Genomic DNA, 21,602 nt, shown 5'->3' with positions numbered 1-21,602 from the left:
ATTTATCCTCCAGGCTGTCATGCATGACTGTGAGCCTCCTAGATGAGAGGAATCATGTCTTTCAACACGTTTTTTGTACTTCTCTTTGTGGGTTATTCAAGATCCTATTGCATGGTATGATCCTGGTTGACTTTTCAACCATATTTTCTTTTGCTTTCTTTTTAAGTTGTTTATATTTCCCTGATATTGGTGCCTTTGCTAATAATTTTCTCTTTATGTGACTGCATGTTTACTTTTCAAGGCATAAGTCAAGCCTTACCTTTCCAAAGAAATCTTACCGATTATGCTCACGTTCTCCTGTTCACCGAAGTAGTGTCTTCCTCAGAAATAACCTTAATTCCTTTATCAGGACCTCTTTTAATAATCATGATAATTAAGAATCAACATTTACTAAGCATAAACCAGAGAATGCCTTAAACACTTTACATGAACTATTTTTACTTAAATTAAGCCTCATCTCATGAGAGATAGTTATTTTGCATGTTTACAAATGAGGTGTCTGAGATACAGAGAAATGACCCCTCACAGAGTAACATAGGAAGCTAATGGGAGAATCAGAATTTGAATGCAGGTGTTTTGATTCCATAGCCTATGCTCTTATCCATTAGGCCATACCAACCCTTTTAGGCACCAGTCATTTTCTACCCTGTGTCATATATATTAACATTTATGTTCCTGTCTTACCCATATTACTTGAGGGCAAATACTTGAGTTATTAATCTTTTGTTTAACCCATAGAACCTAGCATAGTTCCTTGCATGTATAATATGCTGTATATGTTTTCTATTTGAAGGAATGTATGAATATACATTTTTTTTTATAGTTTTCAAACAAAAGACTATTACCAGTTGGATGGACACTAAAGGAATCAAGACAGCGGAATCAGAAAGGTATAGAAACATTCCTATATAGAGAAATGAATAATAATACATGGATGTTTTATCTTGTTGCTTTAATATTTTCTCTTTGTTCATGCTTTTCTATTCTCCTTTATCTATGTTAATTCAAAATCAACTTATAAGTAATTTTTTAGAGAGTCCTGTGTGCCAGGGACTGTCCTGTATACTTGAGATACCGAGATGAGAGAGGAATAGTCCGTGTATTTTTTTTTTTTTTTTTTGAGATGGAGTTGCCCACTCTGTTGCCCATGCTGTAGTGCAGTGGCGTGATCTCGGCTCACTGCAAGCTCCGCCTCCTGGGTTCACGCCATTCTCCTGCCTCAGCCTCCCAAGTAGCTGGGACTACAGGCACCCACCACCACGCCTGTCTAAGTTTTTGTATTTTTAGTAGAGATGGGCCACGCCTGGCTAATTTTTTGTATTTTTAGTAGAGATGGGGTTTCACTGGGTTAGCCAGGATGGTCTTGATCTCCTGACCTCGTGATCTGCCTGCCTCGACTTCCCAAAGTGCTGGGATTACAGGTGTGAGCCACTGCGCCCGGCCAGTCCGTGTCTTTTTTTTTTTTTTTTTTTTTTTTTTTTTTTTGAGACGGAGTCTTGCTCTTTCGCCCAGGCTGGAGTGCAGTGGCGCGATCTCGGCTCACTGCAAGCTCTGCCTCCCGGGTTCACGCCATTCTCCTGCCTCAACCTCCCTAGTAGCTGGGACTACAGGCGCCCGCCACCATGCCTGGCTAATTTTTTTTTGTATTTTTAGTAGAGACGGGGTTTCACCGTGTTAACCAGGATAGTCTCGATCTCCTGACCTCGTGATCCACCCGCCTCGGCCTCCCAAAGTGGTGGGATTATAGGCGTGAGCCACCGCGCCCGGCCTAGTCCGTGTCTTTAAGATACTTACAGTGTAGCAGTGGCCACAGACATAAAAACACATAATTACTGCCTAGTGTGATAGATGCAATAGTAAAGGTATGAGCAGGGCACAGTGGTGGTTAGTGTGTAGAAGAAACAAATGTTCAACTTTACCTTTGGTCCCTAAAGGAAGACTGCACAGAGAGGTGAGTGACATTTATGACTTGAAGGAAAGGCAGGTGTTTGCCAGACACACAGCTGCAGGGAAGGCATTAGGGGGCACAAACAAAGACATGGAGTCATGAAAGACATGCTGTGTGCTCAGGTAACCACAGGGAGTTTAATTACTGCTGTGACACTGGGGGTGTGATTGGATAAGTGACTTTTTTGTATTATAAGTTATTTTTAGTTCTTTCTGTTCTCTTGTAGTTTGGATAGTAAAGAAAACAACAATACAAGAATAGAATCCATGATGAGTTCTGTACAAAAAGATAACTTTTACCAACATAATGTAGAAAAATTAGAAAATGTTTCTCAGCTAAATCTTGATAAATCACCCACTGAAAAAAGTACACAGTATTTGAACCAGCATCAGACTGCAGCAAAGTGTAAGTGGCAAAATGAAGGGAAACACACGGAGCAGCCTTTGGAAAGTGAACCTCAAACAGTAACCCTGGTACCAGAGCAGTTTAGTAATGCTAACATTGATCGGTCACCTCAAAATGATGATCACAGTGACACAGATAGTGAAGAGAATAGAGACAATCAACAGTTTCTCACAACTATAAAGTTTGCAAATGCAAAGCAGACTACAGAAGATGAACAGGCCAGAGAAGCCAAAAGCCACCAGAAGTGCAGCAAGTCTTGCCATCCTGGGGAAGACTGTGCGAGTTGTCAGCAAGAGGAGATAGACGTGGTGCCAGAGAGTCCATTGTCAGATGTTGGCTCTGAGGATGTTGGTACTGGACCAAAAAATGACAACAAATTGACTAGACAAGAAAATTGCCTAGGAAATTCTCCTCCATTTGAGAAGGAAAGTGAACCCGAGTCACCGATGGATGTGGATAATTCTAAAAATAGTTGTCAAGACTCAGAAGCAGATGAGGAGACAAGTCCAGGTTTTGATGAACAAGAAGATGGTAGTTCCTCCCAAACAGCAAATAAACCTTCAAGGTTCCAAGCAAGAGACGCTGACATTGAATTTAGGAAACGGTACTCTACTAAGGGAGGTGAAGTTAGATTACATTTCCAATTTGAAGGAGGAGAGAGTCGCACTGGAATGAATGATTTAAATGCTAAACTACCTGGAAATATTTCTAGCCTGAATGTAGAATGCAGAAATTCTAAGCAACATGGAAAAAAGGATTCTAAAATCACAGATCATTTCATGAGACTGCCCAAAGCAGAGGATAGAAGGTAATTTTCTGTCAGGAGTATCTCTCTAACAGCATAATATGCTTTATAGTTTTGTAAGGGAGTTTAATGAAGCTATGATTTCTAGTAAAGCAAAGAAATGGTTTTGTTTCTTGTTAACTACTTACGATAAATTTAAACCTAGACTCCAAAGTTTAAACTCTAAAAAAGCTAGAAACAGAAAACAAGAAATAAATATTAGAAATCAGATTTTTAGTTTCGTGAGTTTCCTTTTGGTATTTATGGGAATTACTAGAACATGAAAATACTAGGTTGATAGTAGCTACTGTTTCTTCAGCCAGACATTCTTCTAGACCATTGTATATTACACTTTTTTTTTTTTTTTTTTACACTTTAATGCCGTGACAGGCAGACAGATGGTATTATACTCACTAAATGAGATAACTGAGATTTGGGTAAGAGAATTCACTGGAATCATGTACCTTCTGAGTGGTAATACTGGGATTTAAATCCAGGTGTGTCATATTACAAAGCTTATATTTTGCCATTACCCCATATGGAATCTTAAATCCCATCCATGATTTCTGTGATTTGAGTTTCCTGAGATAGTGCAATCAGCATGCAATAGTGAGTTCACTTCGCTGAAAATTACTGTGTAGATGATACTGTGAACCATGACTCATTTCTGTTTTGAGAAGGTGATTTACATGTGTTTGGAACTTTCTTCCACAGGCTGTTGAAAATAAGCTCTTGAGTTTTATAAGCTTTATAAGTTTTTATTTTGATTGTAAATATAAAACATAACGAAGTGAGTGACCAAGTATGGCATACTTTAAACAATAACGTCTAGGTAAGTTTTGTGCTTGTGTATCTAAGGGAATTAAAACAGTAAATAATTTGTGACTAAATACATTTGTCTTGACCTTAGAAAAGAACAATGCGAAACCAAACATCAAAGAACAGAAAGGAAGATCCCTAAATACGTTCCGCCTCACGTTTCTCCAGATAAGAAGTGGCTTGGAACTCCCATTGAGGAGATGAGAAGAATGCCTCGGTGTGGGATCCGGCTGCCTCTCTTGAGACCATCTGCCAATCACACAGTAACTATTCGGGTAGGTAGGACCTCTTATCTATGATGAGAGAAGACTGGAAGTCCTCATTTATTGTGATATTTATTAAGTGAGAAACAGCCCAAGGCTTAGAAAGTTCTTCTGTTTTCTGCATATATAAAATACTGAGAATTCTACAGAATGGAGCAATATAATGATAACTTACTTAATATAGAACTTAACAAATTAGCAATCATTAGCAATCATTGTCAGCTGATGGTGAAGATTTTTTTTCAGTATTTTTAAGAAACCTCATTGGATTCTTTTTTTTCTTTTTACTCGATTGGTAGTATTGTGTACTCACTGCACAATCCTGCATTCGTCCCTAAATTTCAAAGTTACGTATGGTTTAGTGTTAGTGTCCTTAAATCATTTTCCAGTTGTGCCTTTTTTTTTTTTTTTTTTTTTGCAGGAGACCAGAGTTTTCTTATTACTCAAATCAGTCTCCTCGAGCATTCGGGGATCAGAGTTTTTAAGGATAATTTGGTGGGTTGGGGAAGGCCAGTGTGTCAAGAGTGCTGATTGGTTGGGTCAGAAGAAGAAATAATGGGAAGCTGAAGCTGTGTTCTTGTGCTGAGTCAGTTCCTGGGTGAGGACCATAAGATCAGATGAGCCAGTTTATCCATCTGGGTGGTGCCAGCTGATCCATCAAGTGCAGGGTCTGCAAAATATCCCAAGCATTGATCTTAGCAGTTTAGGGAGGGTCAGAATCTTGTAGCCTCCAGCTGCATGACTCCTAAACCATAATTTCTAATCTTGTGCCTATTTTGTTAGTCCTACCATGGCAGTCTAGTCCCCAGGCAAGAAGGGGGTTTCTTTCGGGAAAGGGCTGTTACCCTCTTTGTTTTAACATTATAACATTATAACAACATCGTAACAAAACATAACAAAAGACTAACATTATAACATTATAACAAAAGACTATAACAAGGGCTATGGGAGTTACAAGCCAAGAACCTGGACAAAAACCAATGTGAATATCATAACACTACACTAACAGAAACTGTACATATTAAATAATTAAACCTCCTTCCCTGCTTCCTCTAGTTCTTAGTAACCTCTTTTGTACTTTCTGTGTGTTCTTGCTTTTAAAAAACAACTTCATTGAGGTATATAAAAATTCACCCATTTTAAGTGCTCGATTTGGTGATATTGAGTCCATTTATTGAGCTATGTGACCATCACCATAATCCAGTTTTAGATTTCCATCACTCGCTGGGTAGTTTTAAACATTCATCTCATTTATTAGTCAGGTTTTAGATACATTTCACACACAGTACTAAAAAAAATTGACATGATCCCTTTTAACATACAATTTAGTGTAGATGTGATTAACTATTTTGAAATTCAGAATTCTTTAGCATATTTAGAGGTGAGAGTAACATTGAGCAGAGTTATGGGGTTTGAGCTGAGCTCTAAAAGATAAGCATAAATTTCTGAGGTGCAGTTAGTAAGACAGGAGACTTCCAGACAGATATATAAGATTTATAAGAAAAGCCTGTGTGGTTGAAAACTATCTGTTTTAGAAATGGAAAACAGTGCCTTTGCTGGAGTGTGGAATTTGGGTGGGGAATGAGGAAGAGACTTGAAAATTGGATTGGGTTCATATCACAGAGGACTTCAAGTGCCAGGAACCAGACTTAAGTCATGTCTGTGCAGACAGTATCTGTGCTGTAGCAAGATTAATCAGACAGCTGCATGTAAGGAAAACAGAAGTGAGGATACACTGGGAGCCGGGAGAGGTAATGTAAGAGCCCAGATAAGAGTTAAGTAAGGCAACAGTATGTACCGAATTGTGCCACATAGAGGTGCTTCAGGGGTTCTTTTGAAGTTTGATGCAAATTTCATTTCTAAATTATATTTTTAACAGTGAAAAACTTGTTAAAAAAGAACTGCACAATCAAATTTGAAGATGCTTAATTCCATATTTGAACCAGCTGTTTTTGCCAAGATAACCCATTTTTGTGCAGACCATAGAGCCAAGGTTCCCTTGCTACCATTTATCTGAAGAGTTAGCTTAATATCAAAATAAACAGTTTGTAAAATGTTACCATTTGCAACTGTATAGGTGAGTGAATCAGGATTTTCTTAATAATGTGTAAGAGAGATAAATGTAAACTAAATGGTAGATTGATGTAAGCCTTAACTCTCATCCCTAACTCCTAATTTCAAATTTTGTATTTAAAACTGTCTCATCATCACTTATTGATATTAGAGTAAGTAAGTAAAAGTTACTATAAAAACTGTATTTCTTTTTTTTTTTGATGGAGTTTTTTGCTCTTGCTGCCCAGGCTGGAGTGCAATAGCACGATCTCGGCTCACGGCAACCTCCACCTCCCAGGTTCAAGCAGTTCTCCTGCCTCAGCCTCCCGAGTAGCTGGGATTACAGGCGGGGTTTCTCCATGTTGGTCAGGCTGATCTCAAACTCCCTACCTCAGGTGATCTGCCCACCTTGTCCTCCCAAAGTGCTGGGATTACAGGCGTGAGCCATCGTGCCCGGCCAAAACCTGTATTTCTAAAAATAGCTTTGGTGTGACTTTAAATTACTTTTTTTTTTTTTTTTTGAGGTGGAGTGTCGCTCTGTCGCCCAGGCTGGAGTGCAGTGGTGCCATCTCGGCTCACTACAAGCTCCACCTCCCGGGTTCACGCCATTCTCCTGCCTCAGCCTCCCGAGTAGCTGGGACAACAGGCGCCCGCCACCACGCCTGGCTAATTTATTTTTGGATTTTTAGTAGAGACGGGGTTTCACTGTGTTAGCCAGGATGGTCTCAATCTCCTACCTCGTGATCCGCCTGCCTCGGCCTCCCAAAGTGCTGGGATTACAGGCGTGAGCCACCGCGCCCAGCCGACTTTAAATGACTTTATGTCAAATTTCTTAGGGGAGAAAAGGGATTCTGCTATTTAAAAAGCTTGAAAATCACTGAGATAATAATCATGGGGATAAAAAAGAAAATAGAAGGTTGTGTTATTATGAGGTAAAAGTGATAGAATATGGTGAATTCCTAAATATGGGTGACAAATAAAAAGGAGTTGTTGATAATGCATGTAAAATTAAGGTTCTTAGTCTGGATTACTGAGATGGTGTTAATGGTGAGGAACTGGAGAAAAGACGGACAGAGGGTGTTAAGTGATATTTTAGCTTTTTCTCCTCCTTCTCTCTCCCACCCTCCCACAAAGAAAACCCAAACCATCCTATACCATCATTATTTAATCTCTATAGTTAACGTTTCTTTCTTAGATACCCAGGACCCTTGAGTTTTTAAAATCTTCTATTTTGTTACAACAGCAATGCAAGACTATTGTAAAAAATATGCAACTATTATATGAAAGCATGTAACTCAGAAAACCCATCTCTCAGTCTTATTCCCAGAGTTTAACAATTTGTTGTATTTTCTTCTAGATTCTTATTCCTGAATATGATAATAAGATATAAATGTAATTAACAGTTACTTAATAGCAGTGTTTAGTTACATTACTAAGATTCCAGATGTTAATAGTTATAGAATTTGAAATAGTAAAATGAAAGTTGGGCACGATAGCTCACACCTATAATCCCAGCACTTTAGGACACCAAGGCAGGAGGATTGCTTGAGGCCGGGAGTTCAAGACTAGCCTGGGCAACATAGGGAGAGCCCATCTGTATAAAAAGTTAAAAAATTAGCCAGGCATGGTGGCATATGCCTGTAGTCCTAGCTACTCATGAGGCTAAGGCGGGAGGATTACTCGAGCCCTGCGGTTTAGCCTGGATGACAGAGTAAAGACCCTGTTTCTTAAAAATAAAATGAAACCAACATTTAGCTTTAGAAATGTAAGGCAATCTGAAATTGCACTTAGTGGTCGATTTCCAACAAATACATGCATACGTGCATGCATGCAAACACAGAGCCACACACAAAGTATATTACATGTATGTTCCCCTTTGTGTGAAGCTCAACTGGTACCTACGCTGTTTTATCAGATAATATGGCACATCCTTATAAAATTACCTTTGGGACATTCTTATGAGGGTGAAAATACTTTGAGCATAACTGCTGATTCTGTCACATTTGACTTTTTTTTTTTTTTTTTTGAGATAGAGTCTTGCTCTGTCACCCAGGCCGGAGTGCAGTGGTGTGATCTCGGCTCACTGCAACCTCTGCCTCCTGGGTTCAAGCGATCCTCCTACCTCACCCTTCCAAGTAGCTGGGACTACAGGTGCATACCACCAACCTTGGCTGATGTTTGTATTTTTAATAGAGACGGGGTTTCGCCATGTTGGCTAGGCTGGTCTTAAACTCCTGACCTCAGGTGATCACCTGCCTGGGCCTCCCAATGTGCTGGGATTACAGGTGGGAGCCACTGTTCCTGGCCTTTTTTTTTTTTTTTTTTTTTTTAAAGAGACAGGATCTCACTCTGTCACCCAGGCTGGATTGCAGTAGCAGTGGTATGTGATCTTGGCTCACTGCAGCCTCCAACTCTTAGGTTCAAGCAATCCTCCCACCTCAGCCTCCTGAGTAGCTGGGGTTACAGGCATGTGCTACCACACCTGCTAATTTTCTAAATTTGTAGCTATGTTGGCCCAGGCTGATTTTGAACTCCAGGCCTCAAGTGATCCTCCAGCCTCAACCTCCCAAAGCGTCGAGATTGCAGGTGTGAGCAACTGTGCCTGGCCACATTTGACTTTATAGACATTTCTTTTCTCCTTGGAATATACCCATCCTTTGGCTCCATGACACAATATAATCCTAAATTTCTTTCTTCCTTCTTAGCCAATTCTTACTTTCCTTTTAGGCTGTTCTTCTGTATGTGACAAGTAAGTATTGTTGGAGTTCCTCAAGCCTTTTTCATAGGTCCTTTTTTCTTCTCTCTCTCTCTCTGGTTGGTCTCACCCACCCATGTGGTTTTAATGATCACCTATATAGATGACTCACAGGTTTTTATTTATTTATTTATTTATTTATTTATTTATTTTTTGAGACAGAGTCTTGCTCTGTTGCCAGGCTGGAGTGCAGTGGCGTGATCTCAGCTCACTGCAACCTCCGCCTCCCGGATTCAAGCGATTCGCCTGCCTCAGCCTCCCGAGTAGCTGGGACTACTGATGCGCACCACGATGCCTAACTAATTTTTGTATTTTTAGTAGAGATGGGGTTTCACCATGTTGGCCAGGATGGTCTCGATCTCTTAACCCTGTGATCCGCCCTCCTCAACTTCCCAAAGTGCTGGGATTACAGGCGTGAGGCACCACCCCCGGCCCAGGTTTATTTTTCTTGAGCTGCAGTGTTACTAAACTGAACCTGGGTACACTCACCCGGTGCAGTAAAGCCAAACACCGACACTGACGTCTGTAGCAAGAGAAGTAGGGGTGTTTGTTTGCAGGGTACCAAGCAAGTAGAATAGGATAGCTATTGCTTAAAACCTGACCTCCCGGCCGGACGCGGTGGCTCACGCTTGTAATCCCAGCACTTTGGGAGGCCGAGGCGGGCAGATCAGGAAGTCAGGATATCGAGACCACGGTGAAACCCCGTCTCTACTAAAAATACAAAAAAAATTAGCCGGGCGTGGTGGCGGGCGCCTGTAGTCTCAGCTACTCGGAGAGGCTGAGGCAGGAGAATGGCGTGAACCCCGGGAGGCGGAGCTTGCAGTGAGCTGAGATTGCGCCACTGCACTCCAGCGTGGGCGACAGAGCAAGACTCCGTTTCAAAAAAAAAATTAAATTAAATTAAAAAAAAAACAAAAAACAAAACCTGACCTCCCCAATGGCTTACAAGCAAGATTTATTAAAGGTAGCGATATATTCTAGGAAAGCAGAAGTTATTGGCAAAATCATACATCAATATGTGGGGGTTATGCATTGGTTTGATCCCAAAAGGCAGGATATCTTGAAGTGGGGTTGCAGGATTCAGAGATTCTTTGATTTGCGATTGGTTAAGGAAGCAAGGCTTTGTCTAGAAACTTGGGATCAGGAGAAAGGAATGTTAAGGTTTGGCATGTGGGTGTCACTGTCTCCAAGCCCCTCAGGAAGAAATTTAGAAAAAAGAACGTCAGTCAGAGTTCAGTCTTCAGTTCCCCCTTATGTGATGGTGGTTGGCATTTTCCATTTGGCGGGGGTCTGAGTTTCTGAAAAATAACTCAGGGACCTATGTCAAGTTGTTATCTTTATTTTCTATAGGGAGCAACACATCTTGTGGCTCTGACTTCCATGAGTGGCTATTGGTTTAAGCTGTTATTACCTCCTTGCTTATCTGATGGCTCATTTACTTCTCAAGGCTAGCTAGGTGCCTGGAATTTCCCTTGAAGGTTTCGGATATGATGAGGTTTCTCTTCAAATAACCTGATCAATCTTTTATTCTTTAGTTCATAGTGCCCCCCTTCCTTTTTTCCTTTTTCTCCTTTTTTCCTTTTTGCCTTTGTTAGATGCCCAGGCACGTCACAGTACCAAGCGTTATCAATACCAGCTCACATTCCTTTCCTTATTTGGAAAGAGAACTAACTTTCTAGCTCATTACAGACATGCCTTCCCCTTTCCTCTCTGCTTTCTTTCACGTGCCCACCTTATCTAAAAAAATCAAATGTTTAGCTAACCGGAATTAGTTTAGATTGTACGACCCGACCCCAGCCGGTGGGGAAAGGGTACAGGGGCAGGACTTGCGTCAGGAATAAAGGCTCTTGTGCCCCTTTGTTCAGGTGTGCTCTCATGGCGACTGGCCAAGGAGGCACTCCTCTGCACAGAAGTAAAATTGCTTTGCTAAGAATCCTTTGTTCGAGTGTTCAATTTCCTTAGGATTTTGAGCATTATTCCTAACAAAGGGATTCGAGATTTTCTTTTATTTCCTTGCTTGAGGGCACTCCTGGCAGGCCCCTAAGAGGGCTCCCTGCTCTGTCTCAGCAGATGTTTTTATGAAGCTGCCTGTTTGACAGTCTTCTTTCCATAGTTGTTCCGTTTTTAAGGAATGGTAAATAGAGTCAAACTGTAAAATATTTAAAGAAATTTATTCTGAGCCAAATATGAGTGACCAATGGCCTGTGACACAGCCCTAGGAGATCCTGAGTACATGTGCCCAAGGTGGTCAGGCTACAGGTTGGTTTTATATGTATTAGAGAGGTATAAGATGTCAATCAATACATGTAAGATTTGGTCCAGCAGGCAGGACAACTCGAAAGGGGCTTCCAGGTCATAGATTCTCTGCTTGGCAATTGGTTAAGACAGTTATTATCTAAAGACCTGGAATCAGTAGAAAGGATTGTCTGGGTTAAGAAGGGTTTCTAAAGACCAAGGTTTTATCATGCAGATGATGCTTGTAGGTAACAGGCTTCAGAGCTCTTATCAGACGCTTCATTACTTCTCTCCTGGACTGGATCAAGGAAGACCTGGGAAGGGAAGGGGATTCTCTACAGCAGCAGTCCCCAACTTTTTGGCACCGGCGACCAGTTTTATGGAAGACCATTTTTCCATGGGTTGGGGGATGGTTTCAGAATGAAACTGTTCCACCTCAGATCATCAGGCATTAGTTAGAGTCTCATAAGGAGTGTGCAACTTAGATCCCTCACACGCGCAGTTCATAATAGGGTTCTTGCTCTTATGAGAATCTGATGTTGCCACTGACCTGACAGGAGGCAGAGCTCAGCCTTGCTCACCTCCTGCTATGCGGCCTGGTTCCTAACAGGCCATAGACCCCTAGTCCATGCCTGTCTGCATTCCGGGGTGTTGGGGACCCTTGCTCTCCAGAATGTAGATTTTACCCACAAGAGACAGTTTAGCAGGGCCATTTCAAAATATTTCAAATAAATATATTTTGGGGTAAAATACTTCCGTTTCTTTCAGAGCTTGGTATGTGTCATGTTGGTATCTTAATTGCTATAAAGAGTCTGCCTTGTCAGTCTTAAGGTACCTGTTTTAATGTTAACGCTGGTCAGTCACGTCTAAATTTCAAAGGGAGGAAGGTATAATGAAGCATGTCCAACCACCCGTTCCCATCATGGCCTGAACTAGTGTTTTGGGTTTGCTTTAGAATGCCCTTGGCTGAGGGAAGGGTCCATTCAGTTGGTTGGGGGGCTTAGAATATTATTTTTGTTTCACTCTTTTCCTTGTTAATTTTTTAGCCATTAGAGTTAAGCTCAGTTGCCACTTCCTCAAGGAAGCCTTACCTAAGTTTACCAGATAAACTAAATCTGAGCTGGTCTCATAACACAATGTTCGTCGTATTCATAACATATTACAAGTGAAATTATATATTTATGTGATTATGCTCTGCAGTGAAGTACTCATACATACTACCACATGGGTTAATCTTGAAAACATTATGCTAAGTGAAAAAGGCCAGACACAAAAGGACACATATTAAATGATTTCTTTTATATGAAATATCCAGAATAGGCATAATGTTAAACTTTAAACCATAATCTCTTTCTCTTACCAGTGGCAAATCTATATGGGTCTGCAGCAGTGTTAATACTCCTCCTTAGAAGAAAGAATTTGACTGAGGGGCATAAGGCAGAATGAGAGACCAAGGCAAGTTTTAGAGCAGGAGTGAAAGTTCATTAAAAAGCTTTAGAGCAGGAATGAAAGGAAGTAAAGTACACTTGGAAGAGGGCCAAGCAGGCGACTTGAGAGATCAAGTACATAGTTTGACCTTTGACTTGAGATTTTATATGTTGGCATGCTTCCAGGGGGTTGTGTCCCCTTCTCTCCTGATTCTTCCCTTGAGATGGGCTGTCTGCATGTGCAATGTGATTACTGGAGTTGTACACATGCTTCCTTGAGGTATTCTCCCCTTACCAGTCGAGTGTTCTTATAAGGTCATATACCAGTTAAACTCTGCCATTTTGCTTCCTAGTACACACGCTGGAGCCGACTTGCCCAACTCCTAAGATCTTAACAGGAAGCTGCTGATCACCAATTTCAGATTTTTCTATCTTATTGGCTGACTCCTTTTCCTGGTGCCGGCTGCTTCCAGTTATTTTAGAGAGGCAGTTTCACAACTGCCTGTGCATCACTTGAGGGTTGTCTGACATTCCTGGTAGTGGTAGGGGCCCTGTCCTGCCCTGCTCATGTCTGACTGGCTACCTACTGTACCACTTCCTCAAACATTTACTTAATAGTTATTATACTAGCATATGTGTGTATATATATATTTGCATGTATGCATATATGCATACACATGTACCCATGCCAGGTTCTATCTTACATATTCAGAATACAAAGTTAATATGGTTATTTTCAGGAAGTTTGGGATCTAATGAAGGAGAGGAAAACAAGTGTGCTCTAGCATGATAATAATCTAACAAAACAAGATAAATAGCTGCCTACTTTGAAGTTTCTAAAGACTTCATAAAGATAATGAAAATTTGGCAGAGCTATGAAGGTGACAGTAGAGATTTAACCAGATACAGTGGGGGAGGTGGCAATTGGTAGTAGTGGTATTAAAAAGAGAGGCCACAGTAGTATGTGTACAGGCATATAGATATGAAAATGTATTTGCTATGTTTAAGGAATTTTAAGTGTTGTTTAAGACTTGTTTGGAATGAATGGTGTTTTGATAAGAAAGTATACGAAAATCAGGATGACATTTAGAATCAGAGTATAGGCATTATAGTGTTAGAAGCCCGGGAGTTCTTTAGAAAGATAATGTTATCTCAAAGTGAGGGTAAGGGTTTTATGGGGGCTGGATGTGTCTAGCAACAGCTGGAGTTAGGGAGAAGGATAGGAAACACTTAGTAAAAGCTGAGGCAAGGAAGGATTCCTAGGGGATATGGAGCTAGAATATATACTGTATCTGGTGACTTGGAACCTGGTTGAATGGAGGTGAGGAATGGGAAGAACTGAAGGGTTCTTTGGTGATTTCTTGCCTGGGAGCTGGTCTCTATTTTATAGCATTTGCTTTGGTTACTTTGGATTATTTTATAGAAGATACATTTTGTTTTTATGCACTGACAATTTTGTTTACCCTCAATTTCAGGTAGATCTTTTGCGAGCAGGAGAAGTTCCTAAACCTTTTCCAACACATTATAAAGATTTGTGGGATAACAAGCATGTTAAAATGCCTTGTTCAGAACAAAATTTGTACCCAGTAGAAGATGAGGTAAGAACAAAAACCGAGATTCTTTTAGTCTCTGAAAAATGGTTTGGTATTTGCTTGTTTGACCTTTGATTCTGTGATGCAAAAGAACTTAGAATAGCTTCCTCATATGTTTTTCTTTTTTCCAAAAGAATGGTGAGCGAACTGCAGGGAGCCGGTGGGAGCTCATTCAGACTGCACTTCTCAACAAATTTACACGACCCCAAAACTTGAAGGTATGTTGTTTTTACCATTCTTGCCTCTTTATGGGCCCTGTGTCTCCTCTTTCAAAGACTTTGTGGCCTTAATAAACTCAGGTAGCAACATTCTTTAGATGCAAAGTGCTTGCTTCCTGGCACTAAGGAAGGCTCCTTAGAGACGTTCTACTAGGAAATGAGAAGAACTGAGAGTTGCAAATGACTTGCCTGGAGCCACACAGAATAATTTGGAGAACCAGGAATAATACCTCTGTTTCTTGATTCCCCATCCAATTTCCTTCAGTTCAAGCTTCTCTTTTATTTTTTGTTTTAAAATTGTCATGTTTCTGAAATATCTTTAAAAGTAAATCAGGAAAGAATTATGACTTCTGCAATATTTGCCCAAAGGGAAGCTGAGTTTCCTAATGATTAAAGTATATGTTAAGCATTCTGGTTTTTATTGCCCTTAATATAGCTCCTAGCAGTTGAATAATTTATTAATCTTATATTTTGGCAATAATTTATTTTTGATATATTTATATTTCATTTATGATTGCAAGGGTAACCATTAGATTGTTATTCTAATATCTAAAATATGAGTGAGTGTGTGCGTGTATATATATATTTATATTTTGGGGGCACTATAGCCATGAAAACTTTTAATGTTTTTATGAATATAAACAATGACAGAATTTTTTATACTTCTGTGAAAATGGGTTTTATTTTCTTTCAGAGACTTAATTTGTTGCGTATAGTTTCTCAGCTTTCTTAATATTTTCTACTGATACTTGCAAGTTATTGTTAAACTTTCTATGCCTTTCTGTAGCTCCTGTTTTTTTTCTTTACATGGAAAACATTAATATGTTATACCATAATGTATTTTGAAGACTTTATTCCTTGGGGACAGTGTTTCTCAATCTTCTAATGGGCTCTTTTTTTAAAAAAAGAAAAAAAAAGCGGACTCTTTATTTTTTTTTACAGTACAAATTGATTTATTTAAAACAGTTACAAAAAAACCACAACAAAATAGAGATTATCATTAGAATTATTAATGGTTTGTTAAAAATCAGGTAGGATTACGGGGTAAGAAATGGTATTAGGTGGGGGGAGCACCTGACTAGTTCTAAGGCTTTACATACAATGCAGTTGATTACGTATTAATTCAGCCATTACATACTGGGGATAGTAGATGGGGGATCAGTAATTTATCTACAGGGAACTCCTACACAGATCCATGAAGACCTCCCCAGTGCCATCCTTTTCCACTCCTTAGGACCCTAAAGCCACCTGGGTGACAACATTTCCGTCCTTCTTTATCTACCCCATTCTCTATCCATATATTCTTCCCACACCTAAGGTGCTGTGCAAGCTGAGGGCAGTCTGCTCTCTGCAGCTGGAACATACACTGTTTTGGCTACAAGGATCCTGTGTGACTAAGAAGGTTTTAGGGGCAGCCTTATTTTAATATTTCAGGTTAGCCATGAGTACAGTCAGTTCCTTCCCTAACACAATTTAGATTATCTTGAACCCAAGTATCAAGCGAGGGATCAACCCTGCCTTCAGCAATACCAATAATACACTAACTACTCAGGCTCACAACTACAAAAAGTAAACTCTTTAAATGGAAGCAATCTCAAGTTCTGCTAGAGTTTGCTTAGTTTTAGTATAATGTTAATTATGTGTATGCAAACATAAAGCTAAATATAAACTCCATATATATATATATATATATATATATTTTTTTTTTTTTTTTTTTTTTTTTTTTTTAAATTTGAGGCTGGGTCTTGCTCCATCACCTAGGGTGGAGTGCAGTGGCGTGGTCACAGCTCACTGCGACCTCTGCTTCCCAGGCTCAAGCAATCCTCATCTCAGCCTCCTGAGTAGAGGAGATTACAGGTGTATGCCACCATGCCCAGACTAATTTTGTTTATTTTATTTTTTTGTAGAGACAGGGTTTCTCTGTGTTCCCTAGGCTGGTCTCCAACCTCTGGGCTCAAGTGATCCACCTGGCCTGGCCTCCCAAGGTGCTGGCTGGGATTATAGGCATGAGTCACTGCTCCCAGCTAACTCCTCATACCTGTAGTGCTTATACAGCTATATCAGTTTGACTTTTTTTTTAATTTCAGGTGTAATGAACCATCATTTGATTTGTATTTATTATCACAGTGAAAACAATTTGTAGTCATTATTCCTTTTTTTGCACAGATATTTTCAAACTGCTGATCCAAACCCCAAAATAGTATGCTGAGAAATTCTTTAAAATACTACATAAAGAAGAAATTATTTTGCAATTAATTACTTTTCCTACTAATCATGAACAGTTGATGGATGTCGGTGGATACAAAGATGGGATCCTTATATAGAACATCAGATCACAGTGGTGCGATCTCAGCTCACTGCAGCCTACATCTCCCTGGCTCAAGCGATTCTCGTGCCTCAGCCTCCTGAGTAGCTGGAAAAAAATCTCAAGTTCTGCTAGAGTTTACTTAGTTTTAGTATAATGTTACAGGCATGTGCCACAAGTGCATGCCACCACACTGGGCTAATTTTTTATATTTTTTGGCTGAGACACCGAGTCTTGCCATGTTACCCATGCTGGTCTCAAACTCCTGAGCTCAAGTGATCCACCTGCTTTGGCCTCCCAAAGTACTGGGATTACGGCATGTAATTACCACATCTGGACAAAGGTTCGTTAGAATTTAACATACCTGTACTGTGGTGTATAGTAGGACAGCTCAATCTTTTCATTATTTTTGTCTATTAATAGTACCAGCCTTCATTCCTACAGCATGTTGTTATTTGGCCGTTATTTTCTAAAAACAAAATTATAAATTCACATAGAAGCAGGCTACCCAGGAATACTACCCGGAGTCCATTTGAAGAACACTATCTTAGATTCTTTATTTTTATTCTTCTAAACAGAGGCTGTTTTTAAGAATTTTTATATTTCTTCAACTGCAAATAGAATAATTATAGTGAGGCCAGGCGTGGTGGCTCACGCCTGTAATCCCAGCACTTTGGGAGGTCGAGGCAGGTGGATCACCAGAGGTCAGGAGTTTGAGACTATCCTGGCCAACATGGTGAAACCTCATCTCTACTAAAAATACAAAAATTAGCCGGGCATGGTGGTGGGTGCCTGTAATCCCTGCTACTCAGGAGGCTGAGACAGGAGAATTGCTTGAACCCAGGAGGCGGAGGTTGCAGTGAGCTGAGATCACGCCACTGCACTCCAACCTGGGCAACAAAGAGCGAAACTCCATCTTTGAAAATAAATAAATAAATAAAAGAATAACTATAGTGTTTTAACTTACACAATCTGCTTACCTCTCTGGCAGTTCCTTAGTGCACCATGATTATTTCAGGAAGGGGTAATTGCTTTAAGCTGAATTTCCTTTTTGCATTTCTCGTATGGTAGATTCACTAGAACAGAGTAATCCATCGAGATATTTTTCTATCTGCTTATGGTAATTGTTTCCTTTGCTGAAAGAATGCTTTGAGAGAGGAAGAGGGAAACATTAAATCCCTCTGATTGAATGTAGTGATCTTTTTGCTGTTCATATACCATTTGATTTGGATTTAGAGGGATTAGAGACATTCAGAATTTAAAAAAGTAATAGTGTCCTCACAAGTTGATTTACACAGTAGTACTTATATAAATAATGTGTGTGATAATTTGCATGGAAAGAATTTTTTGTGCTTATTGTGAATTATGAACTAAAAAGAACTTACTCAGTAGTTGATAACTCAAGAGTACAGAGTAGTATCCAGTTTTTCTAATGACAGGCGACCTCATGGTAGACTACTTTTGAAACTTGAAGACTGAAGTAAAAATAAATACGAGCTAGAGCTTAATGCTAGTTATAAAACACTAAAATAATTAGAGAATTACAGTGCAGAATTAGAATGCAATTGCTACTTAAAATTTTTTTCCTTACCAACTTTGAGGAATTATAAGGTATGGATAAGAAAGTTTATCCTTTTAAAGTGTGTCATTTGATAATTTTTGACATTTACACATACCCATGAAGCTCCCATTATAATCAAGATACAGAATGTTTGTGTCATCCCCAAAGATTCCTCTCCCCACTTTGCAGTCCATTCCACTTTCTGCTGTGGCCCCAGACAACTACTAATCTGTTCTTTTTCACTATAGTTTACATTCTGCATGAATTGAATCATGGTGGGTATGTCTGGCTTCATTCACTCAAAATGAAGATAATTTTGAGATTCATCCATATTGTTCAATGTATTGATAGTTTGCTCCAGTATGTGCATTGTTTATTCATTCACCTATTGATACACGTTTCTATTTAATACTTTATGAAGTTCTGAAATTAGATACCAGTGATTGGAAAAAAAAATCCTTAAAATCTTTTTTTTTTCTTTCTTTCTTTTTTTTTGTTTCTGAGATAGGATCTTGCTCTGTCACCCAGACTGGAGTGCAGTGGTGCAATCTCGGCTCACTGCAACCTCAACCTCCTTTGCTCAAGCGATCCTCCCATCTCAGCCCCCCCATGTAGCTGAGACTACAGGCACGCACCACCATGCCTGATTAATTTTTGTATTTTTTTCTAGGGGTCTTGTCATGTTGCCCAGGCTAGTCTCGAACTCCTGGACTCAAGTGATCCACCTGCCTCAGCCTCCCAGAGTGTGCTGTGATTACAGGCGTGAGCCACCGTGCAGGCCAAAATCTCTTAATTCTTTTTTCTTTTCTTTTTTTTTTTTTTTTGAGATGGAATCTTGCTCTGTCACCCAGGCTGGAGTGCAGTGGCACGACCTCGGCTCACTGCAACATCTGACTCCCTGGTTCAAGTGAGTCTCCTGCTTCAGCCTCCCGAGTAGCTGGGATTACAAGCGTATGCCACCACACCCAGCTAATTTTTGTATTTTTAGTAGAGACGTGGTTTCACCATGTTGGCCAGGATGGTCTCGATCTCCTGACATTGTGATCCGCCCGCCTCAGCCTCCCAAAGTGCTGGGATTATAGGCGCAAGCCACCGCGCCCGGCCTAAAATCTCTTAATTCTTAATAGAAAATGTTATGTATGGCTTGTGAGCGAAAAATAAAGACTCTTTCTTGCTATCTTATTTTATGGATGATTTTTCTTTTTCTTTTATCTTCTCTTCTCTTTTCTTAAGGAACTTGGATGTCCCTTGATTCCAAGTGAATAAGACACATTTTGTTGGCTCGTCATTTAACCTAGATACTTAGTATGGCATGAAGTACTATTCAGGAAGCTTTGACAGAGTATTAATTTTTTAAAAACTTATTCAATGATAACGAAATTTGGAAGATTTATAGTAATAAGCTAACAGTGGTTTTCAGACCTGTGTGCCTCAGTAAAAAAAATTTTGAGTGTGTATTACCAATGTAAATAGTCATTTGTAAATTCTACGTATCTGTTACTTTATTAATGTGATATGTACAGTATAAAATAAAACCAAAGTAGATATTTAAAAGGATGAGATAAAAGGTAATTATAAATAAATAGTTGTTTCTGCACATCTAGTGGATTGTCTTATGCGTACCTGACTCTGGAAACCACATGTATAGTATTGCCTATTCAAACAGTTAAAAGCTACACCAGTAGATGGCATAGTATTTTGACTTTTTCTTCTACATAAATGTGTAATTTATGTGAACTGCTGGAGGAAGATAATAATTTATATATATTGTATAAAAATACTTGTTAAAAATACAATTTTTAAATACTTTTTTCCTAATCTCCTCGTCCCCATGAAATTTTTATTTTTTATTTTTTACAAAAAAATTTATACCTCAACCCTATTAACTGACCCATGAAATTTTCATACTACAAATCTACTATGTATCTGTGTATATATAATGTGACGCTTTCAAGGACCACCAACAATTGTGATATCTAAGTTTATTTTTTATCCCTCAAGATCCAGTTTTTGTCTATTTGGAGTATATCACCCTATTTAGAATGCATGCTTTAGGGTGTAATTGTGTTTTTTCACCTATTACTTGACCTTTCTAATCTCATTTTTTTAAGTGAATAATAAATTACTATTCATTCTGTTTGTCTGTAGCTACTGATGTCCATATCAGTAGCAGGGGGAGGTAGTAGGAAGCTTGTCTAACATTATGAAATGTACTGGAGGTAATTCATAAGAGACAGGCTCTTCATAGGTCATTCACTTGGCCATACCATGACGTTTTGTTTCTGCATTTTCCACAGGATGCTATTCTGAAATACAATGTGGCGTATTCTAAGAAATGGGACTTTACAGCTTTGATGGATTTCTGGGATAAGGTAAAAGTATTTCTTTATGAAAATATTATTGACAACTCAATAAGAAGGTTTGAGAAGAATACCCATAATTCTGCCACACTAAGATAATTATCCTCTTTTAGTTTTATAACTTTGCTGTTATTTTATATGTATGTTTTAGGTAAATATAATTAGGAGTTAATATTGAATTTTGTTTTAGTCTCTTAGAATACACATTTTCTGTTGTATTTTCATACCATTATCAGCATTATCGAGGAATATATAATAGTCCATGATTAGAGTTTGAGAATATAATGGTTCTTATATTCTCAAACATACAGGTTGCATCCAGTTTTACCTTCAGTTACATTGTGGCAACAAAATTATATATGTATATATATTTTCCCATATTTGATATTGTTTCTTTAGGTGATTTCCACAAATTAGATGACTAAGTCAAAGGGCACAAAACATTTGTTTAAAAATCTTTTAAAAACTTTTGCCATAAAATCATTTTTCCACAGATTAATTGTAGCAATTTACTATGCTGCCAGTAGTGGATAGGAATATCACTTTCATAGTACCATTAGCAGAGAGAGTCTTTTCATTTATCTCTTGGCCATTTGTGTGTCTTCTTTGGAGAAATATCTATTCAATTTTTTTGTCTTTATTATTGAATTTTAGGCATTCTTTATATATTTTAGATGCAGGTTCCTTACCAGATATACGACTTGTAAATATTTTCTCCCATTTTGTGGGTTTTTTTTCTTTTTCTTGATGGTACACTTTGAAGCTCAAAAATTTTTGATTTTGACGAAGTCAGTTTATCATTTTTTTTCTTTTCTTCTGTTTTCGGGATCATATTTAAGAAGCTAATCTAAGATCATGAAGATTTACGTTTCTTCTAA

At 39.0% G+C, this 21,602-nt stretch overlaps 1 protein-coding gene across 4 annotated transcripts in view; it reads left to right on the top strand.

The window, feature by feature from the left end:
- PARG (poly(ADP-ribose) glycohydrolase) overlaps positions 1 to 21,602 on the top strand; it is a 136,203-nt gene that overhangs the window by 6,367 nt on the left and 108,234 nt on the right. For 3 of the 4 annotated variants that reach the window (XR_001114968.2, XM_030798265.1, XM_003278183.4), the window contains exons 2-7: positions 824 to 890; positions 2,175 to 3,161; positions 4,048 to 4,231; positions 14,164 to 14,286; positions 14,415 to 14,498; positions 20,662 to 20,736. Coding sequence is in view for 3 of the 4 variants with exons in the window: in XM_003278183.4 (XP_003278231.1) it covers positions 824 to 890; positions 2,175 to 3,161; positions 4,048 to 4,231; positions 14,164 to 14,286; positions 14,415 to 14,498; positions 20,662 to 20,736 (1,520 nt within the window). In the remaining variant the exon portion in view is untranslated. The remainder of the gene's footprint in view (positions 1 to 823; positions 891 to 2,174; positions 3,162 to 4,047; positions 4,232 to 14,163; positions 14,287 to 14,414; positions 14,499 to 20,661; positions 20,737 to 21,602) is intronic. The other variant, XM_012503597.2, reaches the window with a different exon arrangement.

This window comes from Nomascus leucogenys, chromosome 18, assembly GCF_006542625.1.
Source record: "Nomascus leucogenys isolate Asia chromosome 18, Asia_NLE_v1, whole genome shotgun sequence".
Lineage (NCBI taxonomy): Eukaryota > Metazoa > Chordata > Mammalia > Primates > Hylobatidae > Nomascus > Nomascus leucogenys.
The sequence above is the reverse complement of the archived record's forward strand: the minus strand, read 5'-3'. Positions and strand labels throughout refer to the sequence as shown.